A 22,951-nucleotide genomic window follows, 5' to 3' on the forward strand; every position below is an offset into this window, starting at 1 on the left:
GCAGTCAAGGATTTGTTTGTTTACCTTTTGTTTTAAGATGCATAGTTTTATTCTGATGGAAATGTATAGTTTTATTCTGATGGAAATGATCCAGTGCAGAGATTGCTGATGTCAGCTCAGTGGGTAACTGTAGTAACAAAGAGGGAGTACAATGCCCATAAATTGGGTGATACATGGTTGGTGGGAACAAGGACACTTTTTTTTATAACAGAAGTAAAACAGAAAGGAGGGATATAGCAGGAGTGAGTGGGCTTGTATCTAGCCTTGTGGGAAGAGGAGGGAGGGCCTTTAAATTTGGTTAAATAGTGTCACCCCAAAATTCATGTTCAGCCAGAATCTATAAAGATGACCTTATTTGTACATAGAACAATTCAACTCAATTGTACATAGAGTCTTTGCAGATATAATCAAGTTAAGGTAAGGACATCCTGTATTAGGGTGGACCCTAATCCAATGAAGGTGTCTTATAAGAAAAGGCAAATTTGGACATAGAGTACCTAGACATATAGGAAGAAAGCTATGTGACAACAGAGGCATGTTAGGGACCGACCTTCCACAGCCCCACCGGTCAGAAAAGCAGAGACATCGAGGATGTAATCACACAAGAGGAGGTTTATTTTCTGGCTAGCCAGGGTCCAAGCCCCAGAGTGCCAATGCAGTGGCCACTCTTGCAGGCAAGGACCCCGACCGGAACTACGGCATGCCTTTTATCCCCATGGTGCACAAGCTGCGCACAAGCTGATCACCGTGGATCATGCGTTGACCTTTAAAATGATTGGTTGCCCACTATTGTCTTTTGAAATAATTGGCGGGTTGGTTGCCCTCTATTGCCTGATGGGCCAGTCGCCCGTGCTTCAATGACCTCATCCCATAATTCCCCATACAGCGGTGTAGCAAGCAAGCAATGACCAGAAGCAAAGGTTTGCGGTTAGCTCATTGCCCCTTCCAAGTAAATTCCTGACAATTGGAAAAATTCCTCTGCCCTTCCTCTGTCCTACAAATTCCTCTGCCCTTCCTCTGCCCTACAAGGCAGACATTGGAATGACTGCATTCTAAGTCAAGAAATGCTAATGATTGACAGCAGTCATCAGAAGCTGGAAGAGACAAGGAAGGATTCTTCCCTGGCACCTTCGGAGGAAGTATGGTCCTGCTGGCACCTTGACTTTGGACTTCTAGCCTCCAGAACTGTGAGAGAATAAACTTCTGTTGTTTCAAGTCCAGTTTGTGTTAATTGTTTACAGCAGCCTTAGATAACTAATTTGGCCTTCTCTTTTCTCAGTGGAATGTGAAGGAAGATGAGCAGAGGAAGATGGGGCAGTAGAGGGCGCTGGGGGAGGAGAAGATATGCTCCATTTGTCCCAGAGATTGGAGTACCAAGTTTACCAGGAAAACATAGGATTGCCAGGCGATGTTAAGTTCCATTTAAGTTTAAGGATCATGAATTTAATGTTAAACCAATAAGCTAATTATGTGATGGCTTTTTTCCAGCAGAGGTCAGTTGCTTCTGAGTTGCAAAGAAGTTGGGTTCAACTTGCATTGGGGCTTTGGCTTTTGGGCTCAATGGAGGGAGATCAAGGCATGTTTTGAGGGCTTTTTCAAAGGAGCAATTGTTTTAACAGATTATGGAACCAATTTGGGCACAAAAGGAAAGAGAAGGTGAAAGTAGCGTTAGAGATAGTGTGAAAGTTCAGGGATTGGAAATCTGAATTAGATCAAAAAATTGTTGCAGTGATGAAGAAAAGCTGGGAAAGAGAAATAAATACATGAGACATAATAAATAAGTATGCAATAAAGACAGGCGATAAACAAAGAAATTACACAAATAACAATGAAAACATATAAAGTAAAAGAGCTAAGAGGACAAAAGATGGTGATCACAGAATGGTTATTTGAAATGTAGTAGGGGCTTGCTTATGAGGAAAATAAATCCTTATTTAAGGAGTGAAACTGTTATTTCAAAAATTTCCTGTGCCGTTTATAGAAAGACAGCAGTCATCTTGGGGCAGACCTCATTTATTCTGGGAAGAATCAGTGGGTGACCCCTATTTACTACGGATTATGTACATTATGTATAATTAATGTGTATTATGCTCTTCCAATCTCTGAGACGACTAGATCGTATCTTCTCCTCCTTCCCTTGTCCACACTTTAGTCTCGGCCTTAGCTGGTCATCTTCCTTCACATCTCACTGAGAAAACATTAATACAAGGCTGAGTTAATTTTCTAGGACTGCCATAGTAAATGTGGGAGTCCATTGTCTGAACAACCATATAACAAGACCTTGTTATTTTGTGGCTTGACCATGGCTGCCCTCCCATTGCCTTGCATTTTACAGGGCTGGTCTCTGGGGAGGTAGGGAGATCAGTTTTAACAGGGGCTAAGGAACCTCCTGGAGTGAAAAGATAAGAGTGTCTCCCTTCTGTTTCAGTCCTGGTTCCATAGAAACAGACTTTGAGATGTTGATTCTTACGTGAGTTATTTATTAAGGAAGTGCTCCCAGGAGAGACTAGTAAAAGAGCAGGAGAAGACAGAAAATGGGGAGAAAGCAAGCAAAGTCCCAGCCTCAGCCTGAACACACAGCGGAGCTCTGGAATGTACGGTGGACTCCTGTTATTTATCGTAGCTGTGTTCTATAAAGTGGGTGTGGACACTGAATTAGTGAAACTGATCCACTGCTCCTAGGGGAAAGACAGGTTCCTTCAAGTCTCTGGTCTCATTTTTGTCAGCTGTTCAATACACAACCTTGTTTTATATGTGTCTCTGTTTGCAGACACCTTCTTTAATAGATATCATTGACTCATTAACATTAAAGTCATGGATGACAGCGCTGTAACCCATGCCTGAACGAAGTTTACCTAACTCGTTTATTTTCTCCATGAGGCACATCATCGCCTTCTCAGACTTAGCAACACTACGCAGCACTTCAGCACCACTCTTCGTGGCCACTTCAAACAGCAAAATCAACAAACAGCACAACAATGCAAAAAATGCAGCACTAAATAGGCCTCAAAAAGGACACTTGTTTATGAGAGCTGAAACAAGAATGCAAGAGAGTTATCTCGTTCAACCTCAGCTGTGGTTCTATACTCAATTTTTTTTTTTCATTGCTCTGGGCATGTGCAAAAATGACAGTGAAGACATCATGCATATTGATTTTGGGGTTACAAATAAATTGTAGTGCTTAGGTGAATTTGCAAATACAGAACCTGTGAGTAATGGGGATCAACTGTAACTGCTCCTGCGAGTTTGTCCCTCCTCTACGCTATCATACCCCTGTGCCAGTCATCCAGCCAGCACTGGCGAAGGCCTGCAGGGCAGTGCTCATAGGAGCAGGAGTAAAGTCCCAGGCCCTTCTGGCTCTCTGCACCTGCATCCGGACAAAGTGGCTCCAATAGCCCAAGGGCAGCAGAGAGAAAGGGCCCCAAAGACAGAAGCAAGGCCAGGGAATGGGGTGTTCCTGGAAAAGGTTTATTTTCCCTTGGACTGGGAGGAATCATCATGCCTAGTGGACAAGTTAAACATTTTCTCACAATTCCTTTCAGCTACCCAGACCCTGTGGTAGTGTGTGGCGACCCAGGGAGCCAACCGGAAGCAGCTGTCTGGGGGTGACTCAGCGGGGCGTGAGGCAATCATCCCTGCCCCAGACAAGCCACAGCCCCAGGAGCTTCAGGGGAAGGAAGCTGACACTGTAGTGACAAATACTGTAAGTACTGGTACCCTTGTCCCCGTCCTCATGGTTATTCTGATGAAATTAAGAAGAGATTAACAGACTTGGGGAACAAGGAGAATCACAGTAATCACACCTATATGTATTGCACACGAGTAAATGCTTTACGTGGATCAGCTCATCTACTTTTTATAACAACTGTATTTAGTAGAGATTACTATTATACCCATATCAGAGCTGATAAAATACTCAATTGAGAGAAATTAAGTAACTTGCTAGGGTGACCCAGCCATTAGGTTGCTCAACTCCTCTGGCCTCCAAAGTCCAGGCTTTTAAGCCTCTCAAGAATAGAGAAATTACACAGTGAAATTACAGGTTCACCCTCCTCCTTGCTGCTGGCTGGAAGGTGCAAGCTGTCATCTTGGACAGCTTTGTGGAAGCCACGTGCCAACGATCTGGGCCCTTGACAACTTCTCGAAGTAGTCTCTAGAATGCCCTAGAATGCCCATCTCCAGCCTTCTGTTTTGTTTAAAACATTGGTGTTTTGGGTTTTCTCCCCCTTGCAGCTGAATCTACCTCTGAGAGATGCACCACGTTAAGGATTTTGGTCTTGATTCTAAGAGCTCCCATAGCAGCGGAAGCAAAGCAGTGGTTGGTGACAGCCTCGGTGGACGGAGGCATATTAGGATGAATCCACAGGCCCTTGTGAATCACTGGTTGCAGTAGGGAGAGGGAAGAATTGAGAACATCATCCAGGATACTGGAGATTATTGAGGCCATTCACTGAGAAGCTCATTTGGGACAGAAGGTGGGGATTTGGACTTTGAGGTGGAAGTGCAAGGTGTCTCCATTCATGTGGGGGTGAGGAAGTGAGACTGGAACTCACCCTGCTTTCTGCCAGGCTTCTGTACCCGACCAGGAATCTCGACAGCCCAGACTCTTCTGATCACCCCATCCACCCCTGGGGCCACCTGTGTGGTTTGTCTTCCAGGGCCAGCCCTGCTGAATCCCTGAGCAATTCCTTCCCCAAACCTCACAGTGCCCAGAAGTTAAAGCAGAGCAACCGCAACCATGAGGGGTCCTGCTTCAGACGCTCTCAAACGCTGCTCTGGGGCATCCTTAGGTGGAGAAAAATCCTTTCATAATTAGGTACCACTTAATCTGTTTTATACATTAGCCATTATTTTATATTTTCAAAGTGAGGCACACCTATATACACACCAAAGTTTGCAAAGCAATTAAAATAAAATTTTAAGTTTTAGGTTCTAAGTGTGGGGTGTATGTGTGTGTGTGTATATATATATATATTAATATTTAATCCAGTCCATTCACACAGTTTATCTCATTAAAGGAAAATCTTTTTATTGTAAAGAAATTTGAAGCATCCATTCTTTGTAACACTATATTGGTGTGTTACCACAGTTCTTAGTAGACGACAGAAACAGAACCTTAAAATTGTAAAGGGTTCTTTTCCCATTGTTCTGCATTTCTCTTTTGCCCTCTTCCACCCACCTCCCATCCCATGGCATTGCCAGAGGGAGAGGGGGCACCGAGGGGGAGAGAGGCAGAGGGAGAGATCAAGGTGTGGAATATCCATGTTTGTTCGCATGTTTATTCAATGTTATTTTCAGTGAGATTTGTACTAAACTGTGGGAGGTGCTGATGATAGAATACCACAGAATCCTAGTCCTAAAGCCAGGCTGGTAGGAAAGACAGATGAAACATGGGAAAGTGAACATTGGAGTGGGAAGTATAGGAACAGAAGCACAAAGTGGAGAGGTGGGGGAGGAGGGGGCGCTGCAGAGCCAGGCTCCCCTGGGTTTACTGTGTCCCACCCAATAGCCCTGAGCAAGCCCATCCTGCTAGGCCACCAGTGCAGCACACCAGGAGCGGGAGGGCGACCTCTCACGGGCTGTGAAGAGGTGTGATGGGGTATTAGCTAACACATACCCATGGTAGAACACATTTGTCTTTTTTAATTATGAAAAAACAAAAACCTCAAGTGTCAAAGTCCCCAAATCTCAGTGATCTCCTCCTACCCTATTCCCATCGCCGCCCCCCCCCCCCCAGGATAACCAGTCACTGTTAACAACCTGGCATGCATTGTTCTGGAAACTTACATAGGTCTCAAGTTCCCCAGCCCACATCCCAGGATCTCTGCACATTCCTAGGGCTTATGTTTGGGCTCTGGCTTTGTTCTCTGATAGGATTCTGTAACCTTAAAGAGTTGCCTCCCTTTCTCTCTCGTGTATGCCCTGCCTTTAGCCTAATCTTGTTCACACTTGGGGCAGTAACTTGGACAAGTACATTACTTGGCAAGTGGTCAAACTTAGATGGCATTCTATTTAGCATCAGACTTAGAATCAGAGGAGTTTGTTCTGGCAGCTAACAGTGTCTCCTTGTGCCAGGTGCTGGCCTAAGTGCTCCGTATGTTTCCATTTATTTGATCCCTCAACAACCTAGTGAGGTAGGTAAGCACGGTTACATAACTTGCCCAAGACTAGTTAGTCAATGGCAGACCCAGGATTTAGCCCATTTAACTCTGGCTTCAGTCTGTGCTCTTAGCCCTTGTACAGTATGGAGTCTAACAGGCTAGAATGAAGACTCTCTCAAGATCAAAAACAGTTAACCACAAATGCCAAGTTCTGCTTGCCCTCCCCTCACCCTCAATGTGCAGCAGAGAATGAGGAAAGAGGACTCGAACAGTAACTTGTATGCAAGACCTAAGAGGTTCAGGATAACTCCAAGTACAATGTCAGAGCACAGTTCCTGGCCTCAGACTCCACAGACGTGGATGAACTTGGCCCAACCACACCCTGCCTCCCTCCCCTGGCAGAAGCAGGTTTAGTGCCTTGGGGGATGTGGAAGGGGTGCAGAGAAGAGAACAAGGCTGGACTGGTCCAAAAGGATTTGCAAAGATTGGGGGATGGATGGGAAACAGAAATTGGAGGTCTTAGCAAGTGGGTCAGTGGAGTCAAGTGGTGTGTCCCATGTGACAGGTGAGAAGTCGGTGGTGTGATATACAGCGTGAAAGATTCCTCCAGGGCACCCAGAAATGGCAGTAGGATAGCTTCTAGAATAAGAGCATAGGAAAGGGTATTCAAATACTATTTCTGTTATTGCAAATCTTTTGTCCCATGTTATGTTTGCCTTAAAAAACCAAAACCAAAACAAGGAATTTACATAAATTACTTTCCACTTGTAGAGCCTCAATTTTTTTTTTTTTTCTTTCCCCACTCTGGCATAGAAGGACCATGAATTTACACCAGGCCATGGTGGCTCCCACCTGTAATCCCAGCTACTCAGAAGGCTGAGCAGAAGGATCTCCTGAGGCCAGGAGGTTGAGACCAACCAGGGCAACATCACAACTCCCTGTCTCTTAAAACAAATTTTAAAAATAAAAAAGGAATATGAATTTACAAAATTTCAGAACTAGCACTTAAAAAGTGTAGAAGTGTTTTGGGGACAGAGGCTGGGAGGAACCTGGATAAGGAAAGGGGAGAATGGGGATCCCAGAAGTGGATGAACATGAGGATGTGGATGGTAGTGTTTTTGCAAGGCTCTTGGAGGTGGTGCCTCAGTATCAGAGATGGCGGGCAAAGCAGAACTTTTTTCTCTCCTTCCTTATCTTGGCCAATCCACCAACTGAGCAGAGGAGCAGAAGATTGCTGCAGAATACAGCTTCCATGTGGGAGGGTAGGAGAGGAGGGACACCCCAGCCCTGGCGAGGCAGCAAGGGAGGCTGCTGTGCTGGCCCATCGAGGCCACAGCCAGGTGGAGGGGGAGCCCTGGGCATGGCCTCTACTCGCACACCAGTTCTGAGGCTTTGGGAATCCATATTTGGTTCATGTATTAATATTGTAATGGCACTTCTCAAATGTCACTTATTTACAGCCCATGTTCTTCGCGAGGAGGTGGTGAGTTCAATTCTAGAAGATGACCAGTGTTTGTTCAGTGTGCCCAGCTCCTGGGAAAGTGCAGACTCAAAAGTTACCTGAGTGACAGAAAATTTCTATAAGAAATTATATTTTAAATCCCAAATGGGTGGTGCCTACAAAGAGACTTTTAGAACACAAACCATTCGTAAGGACCATCTATGCCTTCTTGATAATTAAAAGTATATAATTAAAAATAACTGGAAAGAAACAATTCAGAATAGCCTTTAGAGGTATTTCACATACTCTTGATTAAAATCTCAATTTTTACTAGTGTGAACCTAGAAACATTATTTCTCTGCGCCTTGGTTTCGTCTGTAGAAGAAGGAATATAGAACCTGCCTCACTGGGTTATTGTGAGGAAGAAATTAAAATATTCCTTGTATACAGTAAGTACTCAAATGGAATGAAATAAAGATAATGAGGGCTTCTGTTTCAAACCCTGTCTCTAGCATAGCACTTGATTCTTCCTACTCTAAAATTGGTTTTTATCATCAACATCTCACAATGATGTATTTCATACTGTTTCACTGCTTGGTGGAGACACAGAAATCAGGCCAACAGTCTAAGGAGAGTAGGTCCTGATCATTATTTCCCTGTAACAGATGAGCTTTAGGAAGGGTAAACATCCCACGGATTTACAAATAACGTACGTATTTTTACAAAAGATTTGATCAGGTTTAGGTTTCAATCAGCTGTACAAAAGCAGGCCAATCAGAAGACAGAGGAGGTGCAAACAGCTTTTGGGGATATCATTATAGCAGCCGTAGTAGCTGCCAGTGTGTTTAGGCATGTGTGCCCTGGCACCCCTATTCTTTTGCCAATACTAGGGTAAGGAAGAGCGTGGCCTTTGGTCCTTCGTGGTGGGTCACCTGGTTTCCAAGACTCTGCACTCAGGTCCTCCTCAAGTGTGGACTCTCTGCCCACTCCCAGTCTCCTTCCCAGGCTTCTCTTCTGCCCTGAAAGCAGTGCCTGCAGGGCTCCTTTCTCCTTGGTCCATGGCTCCTCTCTTGTCCCTCCAAGGCCAAATCTTTTCCTCATCCATATCATCCCTGACCCATCTCTCAGACCCCAGTCAAAAACTGAGCTCATCTTCCTCATGGAACTTGCACTGAGGCTCCTACCTGAGCCAGCCAGCTAGCCAGCCAGGCCACCTGGCCCTGCTCCCCCTTCCCTTGCCCGTCTCACACAAGCTCCTCGAGGCATGGGACTTAGTTCTGCTCACTCCTGTGGCACTAGCACTAGAACAGTGCCTGGTGTACTGCAGGTGGTTAGTAAATACTTCTGGGATGCTCAGGTGGGGGACAGTGAGTGCTCTGGAGTTTTCATCACTAAGCACCACACTCATTTCTGCCTCTCATCTTGCCAACTGCCTTTCTGTATTTCTTCCTCTGTGTCAGCAATCGCTCTTCTCCAGGAATATGGCTCATAAAATGAGAAGACATATTACTTTTCACATTTAAGTCTTCAGAAGTAGTAAGGAGCAAAAGCATAACACAGTTTTTCACATTCTCAAATAATTTCTCGTGATTCGATAAACAGAAAAAGGGAACAAACTCAGGATTGGATATAGAATTCAGATTCTTTTTCTTTCAAAGACACATTTTATACAACTTCCAACATTTATACTTTCAAACAAAATGAGCAAAAAATACACCGAGTGCAAAAAAAATCAAAACAGAAGTAATACATTTTTAATTTCAATATTTTAAAATACAGAAATTGGAAAGAATACCAAATACAACTTTAAACAAGTCACTTGTCTTCCCCTATAATAATCAATGTAAGCTACTTAAAGACTTACAAATTTAAAATAAAACAGAAACAAAATAAATACTGTACACTTTCCCTGCCTGCAGGCAAAAGATGGGAAATACTGTTATGAATCGAAAAAAATTGCTCTTCAAGCTTCAGCATCCCACTTCCCAGCCACACCCTGCTCCACTGTCACACGGTGGGCTTCTGTGCTGAAAGAACACACGTGTGCACACACACTGACTGCCTATACAAACAGACGACACTACCCCGCAGACCAAACAAGAAGGAGAAACAGTCACATTGGACTGTGGGCATAAAAGTCAGTAAGGAAAAATCAGTCAGGCTAGCAAAACGTTACTACAAAACTAGTAAATACATAGCCAACAACTGTCCTCTTTTCAAATTTCACAGATTTAAAACCCCTAAAACCAATACTATCCCTCCCCATCAACACCCCCCTCCAAAAAAAAAAAGAAAAAAAAACTTACTGAAGCACTGGCAAAGTTAGACATTTCACAGTAAATGTGAAAGTTCATATTATATTATCTCTTAAAATGAACCTTTTCACCCTCTTTCCACAGCATGAAACTGTTATGGCTTAATTTATATTAAAAGTAGAAAAGTCTCTTCTGAAGGAAATACAGTCTGCGGAGATGCATACGCATTTCCTGATCAGTGCTATTTCATACCTAACAACTGCATGACTTGCTTTTGCAGTCAGAAGCTGTTTTTGGAAAAATTGAGGTTATAGATTTTGATTCAGTCTAACCATAAACTGTAAGGCCCTTAGTTTGGTTTAGGTTTCTTTTGCAAGATAAAATAACCTTGGGGTTCACTTAGTAAGTTACACCTCAGGTCCCTGACTATGATGTGGAAATTGTATGCATGCTTTGTAAAAATAAAAGGTTACTTATGAATCTCGGAGGGAAGAAATGATTCTAGGCAAGGAGTCAACTCCTTATTATATATTACATTTAATGCTGGTAATTTTTAGCAACCAAAATCCACCAAAGAAACATAAGAGTATGTCTGGGTTATTTTATTCCTGCAAAATATTATGTATTCCAGCACTTAAAATCATTGTTTTGGTGAAAAATCTTGAGAAAAAATAGCTGACATTTTGAAAAGAAAATGGCCCAAATAAAACTGATTGGAGACAAGTTTTACCTTGATAATTAAGTTCCATTGATGACTGCTTTCTGAAATGAAGAAAAGTGAATTCGGAAAGTCACAGGTCTTGCATAGGTAAGCTACTTGGAGGTCTAGGGCTACGCGGTAGCCAGGGTTTATTATCAGTGAAACAGTGCAGAGTAGATAAACATGTTGGAAGAATCACTGAATAGTTTCAAAAAGGCTTTAACAAAAAAGTGTTATGTTGTACTTGTTAAGACAAAGCCTTAGGACACTAGAAAGGGCACCAAGGGTGAGAGGAAGAATCGAAGAGTATTTCAAAAGAGTATTATTTTCGCCTTTCCATAAAGAGGAAAAAAATACTATAGAATAATAAAATCACAGTCAGTCACAATAAGCTAATTGCTTTGGAAACAAGCATTTGCTTCCTAATGACATTAATTCTTAAAAATTTATGTAGGGGATGTCAAATACTTGACTATGGCCTGACGTTCACCAGAAAATTAAAATAAGGGAAGGAAGGCTACAGTGTCTAGTAAGGCTACAGTATTAAGACTACATTACAACAGCAATATAGTGAGTAAATTAATTCTTCCCCTTTCTTTCCACTTGGCTTCCAGTAAGCACATGAGCATCAGCCACCAGAGGACAAGCAGAGGCTGCACAGCACCATGGACCAGGGGCTGTTTTAGGAAGCAAGGTATCAGAGGTCCCAGATTGTGTGTCTCCAGGCAAACACTGCCCTCTCTGGGTTTCATTTGTCTCCTTTATTTATGAGTGATATTCTTTTTCTAGGATAATGATCTGATGTTCAACCTTCTCAAGATTGCTTTAGATGAAGGTCTAGGGAAATCAGGAAAGGACTGGTGAGCAATTAGCTTAATATTTAATGAGAAAAATGAACTTTTGATAGTTACTTCTAGCAGTAGCACACTGGGTCATACAATTATTCCAATCAACTCGGTAGTCTTATCATTACAGAGAGCATCTTTTGAAAATAGCTAAAAGAATCTTTTCTGTTGAAGATGTGCAGTGGAGTCTCCTTTCCTACACTATTGCAGTGCTTCCTCACTTTAACCAACAAGCTGTTGTTACCCACCCAACAGCTGTCTTTGTGGATTCCAATCTTTCTAACCACCTTACTGTTTTCCCTACTTCACTGAAAAGTTGCTAAATCATTTTCATTCCACACCTATTTCACATTTTTCTAGTACGTGAAGAGTATGCTCAATTGTGGGGTCAGACTCAGGAAATCAGGTATTTCCTAATTCTTCTTTGAGAGAAACGTAAAGTTATCTTTCAATTACTTCACGTCACCTTAATGTACTTGAGGACAAACAGTCTCACTTTCTTATCCATAATCCAACTCATTTCTTCTTCCTTCACTGTAAGCATGGAATCCAATTTTAATTCAGCACCTTGTTAGAGATTCTTCAGATTTTTAAAGTGGCAGGCCCTGGGCATATATTTGATATGAAATACATTTTATGAAAATAGCAGTTTTCAATTTAAAATGGATATAAAGGTGCATTCATTATCAGTTGTAACTTAAATAATAATAAATTCGCTATGATATGTTAATAGACTATGGAATGCTTTTCTATGTTTTTCTTAGCTGGTTATCATAATAAGCATTATAATCTAAACTTAACAAATGAGAAAACTAAGAGATAGAATAAGCAACTTATTCAAGGTCACACAGCTGACACCTAAATGGCAGAGCGTGGACAAAAACCCGGGTCTTCTGCTTCCTTCTACACTATACCCATGCCCCTGTATGCTGCATTAAATTACTACCTTTTGAAATGTTTCTTAAATTTTGAAAAAGAACTCAGGTCTTTGTTTTACTTTCACTTCTACAGTGGCATATCTTGGTTGAAACTAATAAAGTTATGATGTTTTTTATGAATGGACTCTCTTTTGCTAAAGTTTGCTTAGAAGTGAAAATAATATTGCTAATGTCCTAGAGAAGATATCTTCAAGGGCAGAGACCAAAACTGCAACTCTACATTCCTCCCCACAGGACCAAGTAGTGCTGGGCACACAGCAGACGTATGAGAAGTACCTGTTGATCTCCTATGAATAAATACAGTAGAGTACATTGAAAAGGCATTAATTAGGATTATTAAAAAATAAAAAAGTATTTAAGCTAAGTATTTAATTAGTGATAAGAATGAGCTTATTCCTCTTGGAGTTTATGATTTCAGTCAGAATCTTCAATTTTGTATGTTTTAAAAAGAACTGATACTTAGGAAGTTCGATGTATTTCTAAGATACTGAACTACTCTAAACTGCCAGCTTTATATTGTTTACACCGTCCATTAGTATTGAGGAGTATAATATTATGTGATGTTGTGAATTACAGTACAGTGGATTCCAGGTTAAGTGTCACTTACTTAATAATATAGGAAAATTATCATCTATTACTATTAAGCTTGCGTATGTTAAATCATAATTCTCAATTTTACATATTTGTATTTGCTTACAACTAGCTAAATGCTATCACCACTGTCTTCCTATCTAAGTTGTGGTGTCTGTGTGGTAGAACTACACTGTCAAGCCCAGATACTGGCAGTAGTTACCTCAAAGTTCAGCCACTTGCGAGAAACAAAGGGACGCATCACCGCCAGTAACCCTATAAGAGGTCTGACTAGGAAAGTTTGACTGGATCAGTGGCTAGATTTTCACCAATTTGGAAAAGAATACATGTATTCTGTTATAGTGATTGTATCACTGTGTTTTGAGTTTTCTAACTTAATCAGTTAATGGGCTAAAACTGCCAAAAATGAATCCACAGTAACTTCACTTAAAAATCCCACATACTAGCTATTCAAAATTAGTATTTATTGGCCTAAGTACACAGGGTGAATGAATACTGGCCACATTTTTAATTCATAAAAAAAAATTAAGTTTTGTCTAATTTTTATGGCTAAAGAAGTAAAAGTAATTGAAAATATTTAGTTATAAAAAATGTAAAGAAAAAACCCTACCCTAGATCATGATGTAACTGGAAAAAGGAATTATAGCTGTTATTTCCTAATCCAAAATAAAAACATGTACTGTAACACCAGAACAGGGTCTACAGAAAACCAAGACATTACAATAATACACTGTGTGGGAAGGTAGAAGAATCAGTCAAATTCTAATTTGTGACATCTTGAGATAAAACTACCAGTGAATGACTGACTCTACCCACCTCTTTACTAGTTTTGGCATAGTGTAGACAGAATTTAATTAGGCTGTTTATAGACACTGAGGATTTCCATAACAATTCTTCCTGACACACAGATGAGATTCAAACTTTGATCCACTCACTCTGGACCAAAAAGGCTAATTTATAAGCTATTTCACATTTATTCCATAAAATTTTGGAATGGAGACAGAGTAAGAAATATTTCTCATTGAAAATATACATTTGAATGCAACCATAAAAGATGATGGTATAGTTTTTTTTATACTATTCAAGTGACACTTGAATAGTATAGAGGAGAAAGTCTTGCTACCTTGCTGAGTTAAAAAAAAAAAAAGACACATCTATAATATAGCCATATTTCTTTTCCATAAAAATAAAATTTATCCTATTTGCCTATATTTTCTTTGTAGGAATTGGTAAAATGCTCTATTGTCAGACCTGGGAACATTTCCAGCCCACTCCCAGAATTCAGTTATTTTTATGCTATGGGGGGAAAGGAGGGAAGGGAAAATAGAAACTATTACAAGCAACTGAAAACTGGCATTTAGTAAAATTGTACATAAAGGAGATAAATGATTAAAGTTCAACCAGACACTTAACCTCAACATGAACTAGTCAAGTTAGGATAGATGGAAGAAACTGCAAAAAGCACCCATTTTACTCCAAATCCATATCTTAAATAATTCTTTAGAAGGTTAAAAAATTAAAAAAGTAAACACACACACACACACACACACAAATCTCCAACATGCTTGCTTCTATACAACTTAATATAATTCTATTATAGTACGGCTTATTATGCAGATTTGAATATCCTCAGTCAAACCATATTTTCTAACAAATTAGGTATAGAGAATAAAAGCAGTAAGATATAACCTTTGCAGCAGGTGTTGGTCCTGTTCACCAACACTAGCATTATGAAGAAGGCCCACTATAGTTACAAATGTATTTGGAAAAACTACAAACATGACAATTTAACCAAACTTATAATACTTTTCCCACAAGTAGGAAAAAGATATTAAAGCTGTTCTCTTTGGGACCCAGATATCATCAGCAGAAATGAAAATGCAAGAAGCCTATTTTTTTATATTTAGAAGAAAATCACAATGTCAAACGAAATGAGAAATGAGGAATCTTTTATGGAGTTCTTACACATTGGCTATGAAAGTGTTTCCCTGCAAAGAGAAGAGTCTTGTTGGGTCATCACAGAATGACTGGGAGTGCAGACGGAAGGTGGGATATAAGGTAATTAACCTGGATAACAGTATGCACCTTGGATGTTAGCAAAAGCGAAGCTAATAGCTTATAAAAAACACATGAAATATATAAAATAAAATGATTTTCATATACATCTTAATTTAAAATAATTAATGCATCAAATCCCTGTTTAAGACTTTAACCTGAATATCAAATTTAAGAGTCCAGACTAGTTACTGTTACTGTGGCTCTTCCCCACATATAACACACACACTATCAAAAATAATTTAAAAACCTTCACATTCTTAAATCTAAATTAGTGAGATATTTCTCCAGAAATCTTCCAAATAAATAGCTTTAAAAAAGAAAGAATTTATAAGCTGTTAACTTTAAAAAAATCTGTTAAATAAATTATTGATAATTCTTTATCCTACCACTGAAAATAAATCAAGACACTACCAACAACAAAATGAAATTCAAGCCCTGACAAGAGACCCTTTCCAGTTCAAGGTCTCTTTTTAAGGTTCTACCCTCCTTCTTCCTCTCCCCCACCAGGTCCAAAATGGTTATTGCTGAGTGGGTGTGGCACAGTGAAAATGCAGCATCAGGTTCGCTCTGTTCTTCGGGCAGTGTTCTTACTGTACACGCAAATTGCTCCAGGCAGAAGGATGGCAGAAGCTCCAGGCTCCTGCACCCCCGAGACTGGTCTCCAAAGGGAAAAGTGGCTGCAACAGTAGCTCTGTCACACAAAGAAACGTGCATGGCCATTTCTGTTCAATTTAAGGATCTTCCCAAGACGTTGTTTTGCTGTTGCCATTCCTTTTTTTGGGCGTTTACCTACAAAACACCAACAACAGTGTAAATAATAATGAAAAGCACACTTGGCAAACAGCACCTGGAAGACTTAAAGGGAGAGCTTTATGGAAAGTTAAGTCCTGTAAGAGTTCTCAATGGACAAAGTCATACTTCTGGACTTCCACTGTTTAAAACGCATCCACCTGCTCACATTAGGGTTAAAGGCCAACCTCCTTCGCTAGACTTACAAGGTCCTCCCACAGTTTGATCTCTGCCTAGCTTTTCAGCCTCAACTCTTACCTATCCTGCTTCAAACTGTGCTTTGGCAACAAAACTCACTGCAATTTCACAAATACACCACATCCTGTTTCTGCCCTTCATGCTCTGGCTCAGGCTCTTGCCCTGCCTTCAAAGCTGCCTATTCTGTCACTCCCCCCAACTCAGCCTGGCTAACCCTTAGCATCCTTTTTTAGGGTATGCCTCCTGATGCTTAAGGCTGACTTAGGTACCTCCTCCTTTGTTCCCACAGCAGCCTGTGGACACTGTCATCGCTGTGCTGTCCATAATGCACTAGATGGTGAGCAACTTGAGTGCAGAGACTGTATCTAAACTGCCACTATTACCATCCTACACACTCAGAAATATACCTAATCTACAATTGTGTAAAAGTTACCTTTTGTTGCCTGGTTGCTGATAGGTGGTGGATTTGATGCAGGTCTCTTGGTAGGGTGAAGGGGCACTGAAAAGGAAGTTTCACCAACTGCCCTTTCTGGGCTTAGACTGCCATTACTTATCTGGCACGCCCCTGAAATCAAGCTTGAATTCTGTATGTACTTTCCGTTCTGAAGGCCTGAGCCACTGCTGTCCACATAATTCCTACTTGGTACCTTCTGACTGGTTTCTGATGAACCTTCCTTTTTGATGCATTTCTGGCTTCTACTTAGATCCTAGAAGAACGAAGGAAATGAGGCTGAATTTTTAGGGTTTAAGAAAAGTGAGGTATTTAAGTTTTCTATGCATTAGGAAAATCAAGAGAGAAGAAATAAACTAATGAATTTTTGGTTTTCTTAACTTCCATCAGCCAGAGATGACTACCCTTTCATGATGGTTATCTCAGTTCATAAACCTAATAGGTTTGAAGGATTTGGGTCTTGAAGTTGCTTCGTAACTTAAGTAAGAAAAAGGAGAGAAAATAATTTAAACAAGCAGGAATGCCCTGCCTGCCATTCCACTCAGTGAGCATGTGCCATGGAGGACCCAAGATAGGAGGAATGGACTGATGCTTCCTCAGCATGCCACAGCTCCCTTCTACCTTTCATGGTGTAATGTACTATTCTTTTCTAGAACCTAGCTTCTTTAAGTTTCATCTCCACTGAATTTGTTTTCTAGAAAATCCTTAGATCCAGAGCCCCAAGCTTGGTATTTTTCTTTAAATACAACTCCTCTTTCAGTCTCTTAAGACTACTGAATAAACTTTTAGGAAAAAAAAATGCTACTGATTGGTGAGTCTTGCAATCAACTGAGAGGTCAAGACCAGCATTAAAAAGAGAAAAGAATAGACTGGACATGAAAAGAATACACTGTGGCATGATGTTTCATGAAACCAGTTTTAATTATGCATGTGTGTGTATGAGAGAGATATAAAATATATCTCTGATTCTGTCATGATCAAATAAGTTTCAAAAAGACTATTAAACATAGACTTGCTTTAGATTAGTGTCAGAAATATTCTTGAGCATGAAGAGGCAACTGCTATAATTTGACATGCCATTATAATACCTATTTAGAGTAAAAGCAAAAGAAACTTAATTTTCTCTGATATGATCTTGCTAATTATCACTTCTTCATTTATTTTCAAAGAGAATTATAAAAACAGCCAGATTTAAATAATAGCTTACTTTTAATACTGAATCCTATAATGTTAATAAGTGATAAACTTATGACCAGCTACAGTGAGGAATTATAAAATAATATATTGAAAAAGTAAATTATAACAATTAAGAGATTTTGTACTTGACCTGGAGTATATCCTTCTATTCAATAAAGAACTTATACTCACAAAGCCTTGCTTTAAAAAGATAACTTGGCTGTTTTTCTTCTTGTAAAAGTAATAGCTAAATATATCACTTCTTGGCCTTTTGGCTAAGGTCAAGTGTAATAATAGCTAAATATTTAGAAAATACAGATAAGCCAAATAAAGGAAATAAAAATCACCCATAATTCCATTACTCAGAGATTAATGATCTTACATATTTAGTGGAGAGTCTAATTGTCTTTTCTGGCTATATACAAACACATCTCATACCACCAACTCAACCCAGGGCTCTAGAAGATGGCAAAATCTAGAGGCCCTTTCCACTTCTGCTGAGATCTTTCAGTGCTATGAGAGAGCTTTATTTACATGAGATTTTTCCTTCACCACTTCTTAACTGCCTACTCAAGTTCCCCTGTTCCCCTTCCCCCCCAAAATGTTTCTTTACACTAGAGAAAACTAGGGGCAATATTTCTGCTTTTGCTGATTTACTTACTTTTTAAAATATGATGCAGGTTGGGGAGGTTTAGGGGCCCTACCCTACCACATAAGAATTTTGATTCTTTCGCTGCCATTTTCCAAGGTTTGCAGCAAAAGATCATATCACTTTCCTTATTTGGTGCTTCTGGTAAAGGTTTAGGTTTTTTAAAAATGCTATTTTTGTTTCATTTTGTTTAGTGTAAGCATTAATATGCTGGGATCCTAAAACATCTGGTTTCTTCTGTATTTCTGTCCATGTAAAAAAAGAAAAAAAGAAACATCTAGTTTCTTCTCTTAGAGTGGAGGTTCTTAATCTGAAGTTAATGGATAGTCTGAGGTGGGCGTTGGGGTGTGGGTAGCAGCACAAACATGAAAAAATGTAAGCAAAAGTCAATATTTATGGTGAACATTGTTCTGGAAAGAGAATCTATAACTTTCATCAAATTCTTAAAGGAATTTAGTATCTAAAAATGTTTAAGAAATAACATCAGGCTGGGTATAGTGGCTCACACCTATAATCCTAGCACTTTGGGAGGCTGAGGTAAGAGGATTGCTTGAGGCCAGGAGTTCAAGACCAGGCTGGGCAAGACAGCGAGACCCCATCTCTACAAAAAATAGAAAAAAGTAGCTGGGCATTGTGACGTGTGCCGATAGTCCCAGTTGACTCAGGAGGCTAAGCTGGGAGGATCACTTGAACCTAGGAGTTTGAGGCTGCAGTGAGTTATGATCACACTACTGCACTCTAGGTTAGACAACAGAGCAAGACCCTGTCTCTTAAGAAAAAAAAAAGAAAGAAAGAACATCAGAGATTAAAAAAGAGATCCTCCTGGTATTCTTTACCTTTCATGTTTCATTCTAACCAGACATACCTCTAAGTGTCAGCAGTCATTAGTTTTTAAAACTACTTCTTTGAATAAATTATTCTTTTCCAGATCACATTCTATCCATGACATTATATTAGTTATCATATCAGAATCTCTAAAAATGGACAGTTGTTCAAATGTGCATTTAATTGTAATTTTTTGGCTCCCTAGATCTAATAGTTGATAACCAATTGTTACAGTTTTAAAAAGAAAGCAAAAACAGATAATTTTAAATGTCCTTATATGTTTCAATCTTTGAATATACCTGAGGATTAAATCTGGAAGTATCAAATTGTTTAATCCAGGAAGAAGTCCTCAAGTCTTGATCTTCAGTCTTGACATGGTATCCTAAAGAGAAGTTTTAATTAAATTATCTTTGCACAAACTTGATCTGAAAGAATAAAATTAAGCTAATGCTTAAAATTGAAAACAAATTTATATTGACATTTTATTTAAAAATAAATACATTAACTCTTTAGATATTTATTCATATACTTTCCCCTTCACTATACTCCTTTTCCTCTCAAAAGCAAAGAACAATCACCAGCTCACAACTGATCATGTTAATTCTTTCGATTCTCTCTAATACTATATTTCTTCTTTTTTTTTTTTTTAAGGCTAGGTAAGTGAAGCAGTAGTAGGCATGAAGAAGGAACAAAGAAATCTGTAACACTGTGACCAATTAGTTGTAAATACCACTGTACTCAGTCCAGCCTCAAAGATTTTCTTAATTTCCCAGGTTTTGGGTCACATGCTGGAAGACCTATAATCAAATTCTACGGCCATCTGTTGTATATGTAAAACCAAATGCAATATACTTTCTCTAAAAATGGTATTTTCCATGTACAATATTTTCCCATATAGAATAAAGCAGGTGTTTGCCTGAATTTTGTAGTATTTCCATAAAAACTTTCTTTTCAAGGGACCAAAGAGATCTTAGAAAGAAAAAATGATGCCATGGAAAGACAGAGAAATTCAGATTTGAATTTGAGTTCTTCCATTACTAATGCAACTTTAGGCAAGTTACTTATCCTCTCCAAACTTCAGTTTCCTCTTATACAATAAGCACAGATTTTGAGATCAGATGGTCTTGGGTTTAAATTCCAACACCATTGAGTAATAGCTATGTAAAGTGTGGGCAAATTAAATTAATTTTACTAAGTCTTGTTTCCTTTACCTGTAAAATGGGAATGGATTTTTACCTATACCATAAGTGTTGTTTCAAGAATTAAGTGAAATGAATGCCAAGTTCCTGGTCCATCGCTAACAATTATATGGGATCCAACATAATTATTACATAGGCATTCAATTTTAATGTAGTCCATCTTTTTTCTCCAATCTTCCTCAGGCTTTTAGGGAAACAAAAATTTGCCCTGAAGGCACAAAGCAGAAAACACTGTGGGGCATGTCTGACACAGCGATCAAGTCTGCCCTCTTTTCTCAATACTCCTTTCTTTAAGTAGAGTAATAGCCCTCAATCCAAAAGAAACAGTTCAAAACTTGTTTTCCCTTTCCTAAAAGGAAAATAGGATTCAAGTTTAGCAGACCATTTAAGACACCAAAACATTCCTTTTCACTCTGACAATAATACTAACTCTCTTGCAATAGCAATGGTAGAATTATGCTACGGAACACAATTCTCAATTCCAGGTAATTTACATTTTGAGTTCTTATGCTTCTGTGTTACATGACTTGTCAGCATTACACAGTTTTTTTTTTTTGTTTTTTTTTTGAGACAGAGTCTCGCTTTGTTGCCCTGGCTAGAATGAGTGCCGTGGGGTCAGCCTAGCTCACAGCAATCTCAATCTCCTGGGCTCAAGCAATCCTGCTGCCTCAGTCTCCCAAGTAGCTGGGACTACAGGCAGGCGCCACCATGCCCGGCTAATTTTTTGTATATATATATTAGTTGGCCAATTAATTTCTTTCTATTTATAGTAGAGATGGGGTCTCGCTCTTGCTCAGGCTGGTTTCAAACTCCTGACCTCGAGCAATCCGCCCACCTCGGCCTCCCAGAGTGCTAGGATTACAGGTGTGAGCCACCACGCCCGGCCTGCATTACACAGTTTTTTGTCAGCATTCTTAACACCATTTCTAGCTAAAGGTGTGCAATGAATAGTCCTTAATCAAAATCTCCAACTTCAACAGGATTATTGAGCTACTAAGTTGGGCATCATATGTTACTTCTTAAAGACTGATAAATTTTTTTTCTTACCACATTCCACTGGTTTATCATAGCGATACAACTGCCTAACCTCATGGTTACTGCTGTGGCAGCTGCTGGGATCCCGGTGAGAGTTTCCACTGCTGCAGTCTGTGCTTTGTATTTGCCTTTGTAAACATGTGGAATAGTGCAACCCTGCCATAGACAGCATGCCCTGAATAGCTTCTTCCTCTGTGCTCGTCGAGGTAGGACATTCCCTAAAAAGCAGATGATACAAAAAAACAAGAGTGTATTTTTTCTGATAAAATTTTTGGCAATTTTTTTTTTCCTTTTTTATAATCCTGGACTCCCCTCTACGCTCCGGTCCCCCAAACTGCTCTTCCCCCGGGTCCTTTTCTCTGTCCATGACCCCCAGGCTGGCCATGACTCCATCTTCTCTCTCTCAGACCCCCACACCAGGTCAGGAGCCATGCCATGCCAGCGCCACCCCCATTCCATTGTGGCTCCCACCGTGGCCCCTGTCCTCCATTTCTTTCTTTTTTTTTTTTTTTCTTTTTTATCATGAGTTGTAGCAAGTATCTGTCCTCCATTTCTGTCCACCCTGAGAAGCATTCTGCCTGAACAGTTAGGATCTCAGCCCTAACACAGGATTCACAGACCAGACACTTATTATCTGGATTACCTGGGGCAAGTCCCTTAGCCTGCTTTGCCTCAGTGTTCTCACATCTAAAATGGGGACAATAGGCCAGGTGCGGTGGCTCACACCTGTAATCCTAGCACTCTGGGAGGCCGAGGCGGGCAGATTGCTCCAGGTCAGGAGTTCAAAACCAACCTGAGCAAGAGCGAGACCCTGTTTTTACTATAAATAGAAAGAAATTAATTGGCCAACTAAATATATGTAGAAAAAATTATCCAGGCATGGTGGCACATGCCTGTAGTCCCAGCTACTCGGGAGGCTGAGGCAGGAGGATCGCTTGAGCCCAGGAGTTTGAGGTTGCTGTGAGCTAGGCTGATGCCACGGCACTCACTCTAGCCTGGGCAACAAAGCGAGACTCTGTCTCAAAAAAAATAACTAAATAAAATGGGGACAATGATAGCACCCACTCCACATGGTTGCTGTGAAGATTGATGGCACTCGGCACACAGTAAGCATGTCATATACACGTTACATACATGTTAGCTAGTGCTCTTGTGATCCAGCCACCCCCAGGCCTGCAACAGGACTGTGCAGTGGCCTCTCAGCTGGACTTCCCAGCTGCAGCTGGGCACCCCTGACCCGGCCACACTTCTGCTCCGGCGTAAGCTTCCTCATACATGGCTCTGAGCAGGCTACTCATGGGTTTCTCAGTCTGCCTGGGGAAGCCCATGCTCCTGTATGGCCTGGCATTCAAGGCCTTTCCTATCAGGCCTGTCCCTGCCTTTCTTCATCCATCCCTTGCTGTATCCTCATCTACCTAGGCCTGAACCCAGACATTATAAACTGTTGCTGGAAACCTTTCTTCCAAAGGAATTTACACAGACTCCTAATGTATAGAGCAGCTAGAAGGGTAATTGCTCTGGTTGAGGCACCTGTCAGCCTGCCTGGCTGCCACCTCCCAGTCCCTAGGGGCAACAGGCCCAGCAGTTTGCAATGTTGCCTCAGCCCCATGCCTGGCCACATTGCTTCCCACTTCCTAGCCATTGCGAAGGCAGCATCCTTAGCCAAGTATGTGCTCTCCCAAGCTCTTCACTTCAAGCCC

At 40.4% G+C, this 22,951-nt stretch overlaps 1 protein-coding gene across 2 annotated transcripts in view; it reads right to left on the reverse strand.

Annotated features, from left to right (window-relative positions):
- Positions 1 to 9,165: 9,165 nt before the first annotated feature.
- KDM7A (lysine demethylase 7A) overlaps positions 9,166 to 22,951 on the reverse strand; it is a 90,863-nt gene continuing 77,077 nt past the window's right edge. For both annotated transcript variants that reach the window (XM_020289701.2, XM_076006656.1), the window contains 4 exons: positions 21,264 to 21,469; positions 19,317 to 19,399; positions 16,350 to 16,623; positions 9,166 to 15,718 (listed from right to left, as the gene is read on the reverse strand). In XM_020289701.2, the coding sequence (XP_020145290.2) occupies positions 15,624 to 15,718; positions 16,350 to 16,623; positions 19,317 to 19,399; positions 21,264 to 21,469 (658 nt within the window). In that variant the 3' untranslated portion in view covers positions 9,166 to 15,623. The remainder of the gene's footprint in view (positions 15,719 to 16,349; positions 16,624 to 19,316; positions 19,400 to 21,263; positions 21,470 to 22,951) is intronic.

This window comes from Microcebus murinus, chromosome 9 (assembly GCF_040939455.1).
Source record: "Microcebus murinus isolate Inina chromosome 9, M.murinus_Inina_mat1.0, whole genome shotgun sequence".
Taxonomy (NCBI): Eukaryota; Metazoa; Chordata; class Mammalia; order Primates; family Cheirogaleidae; genus Microcebus; species Microcebus murinus.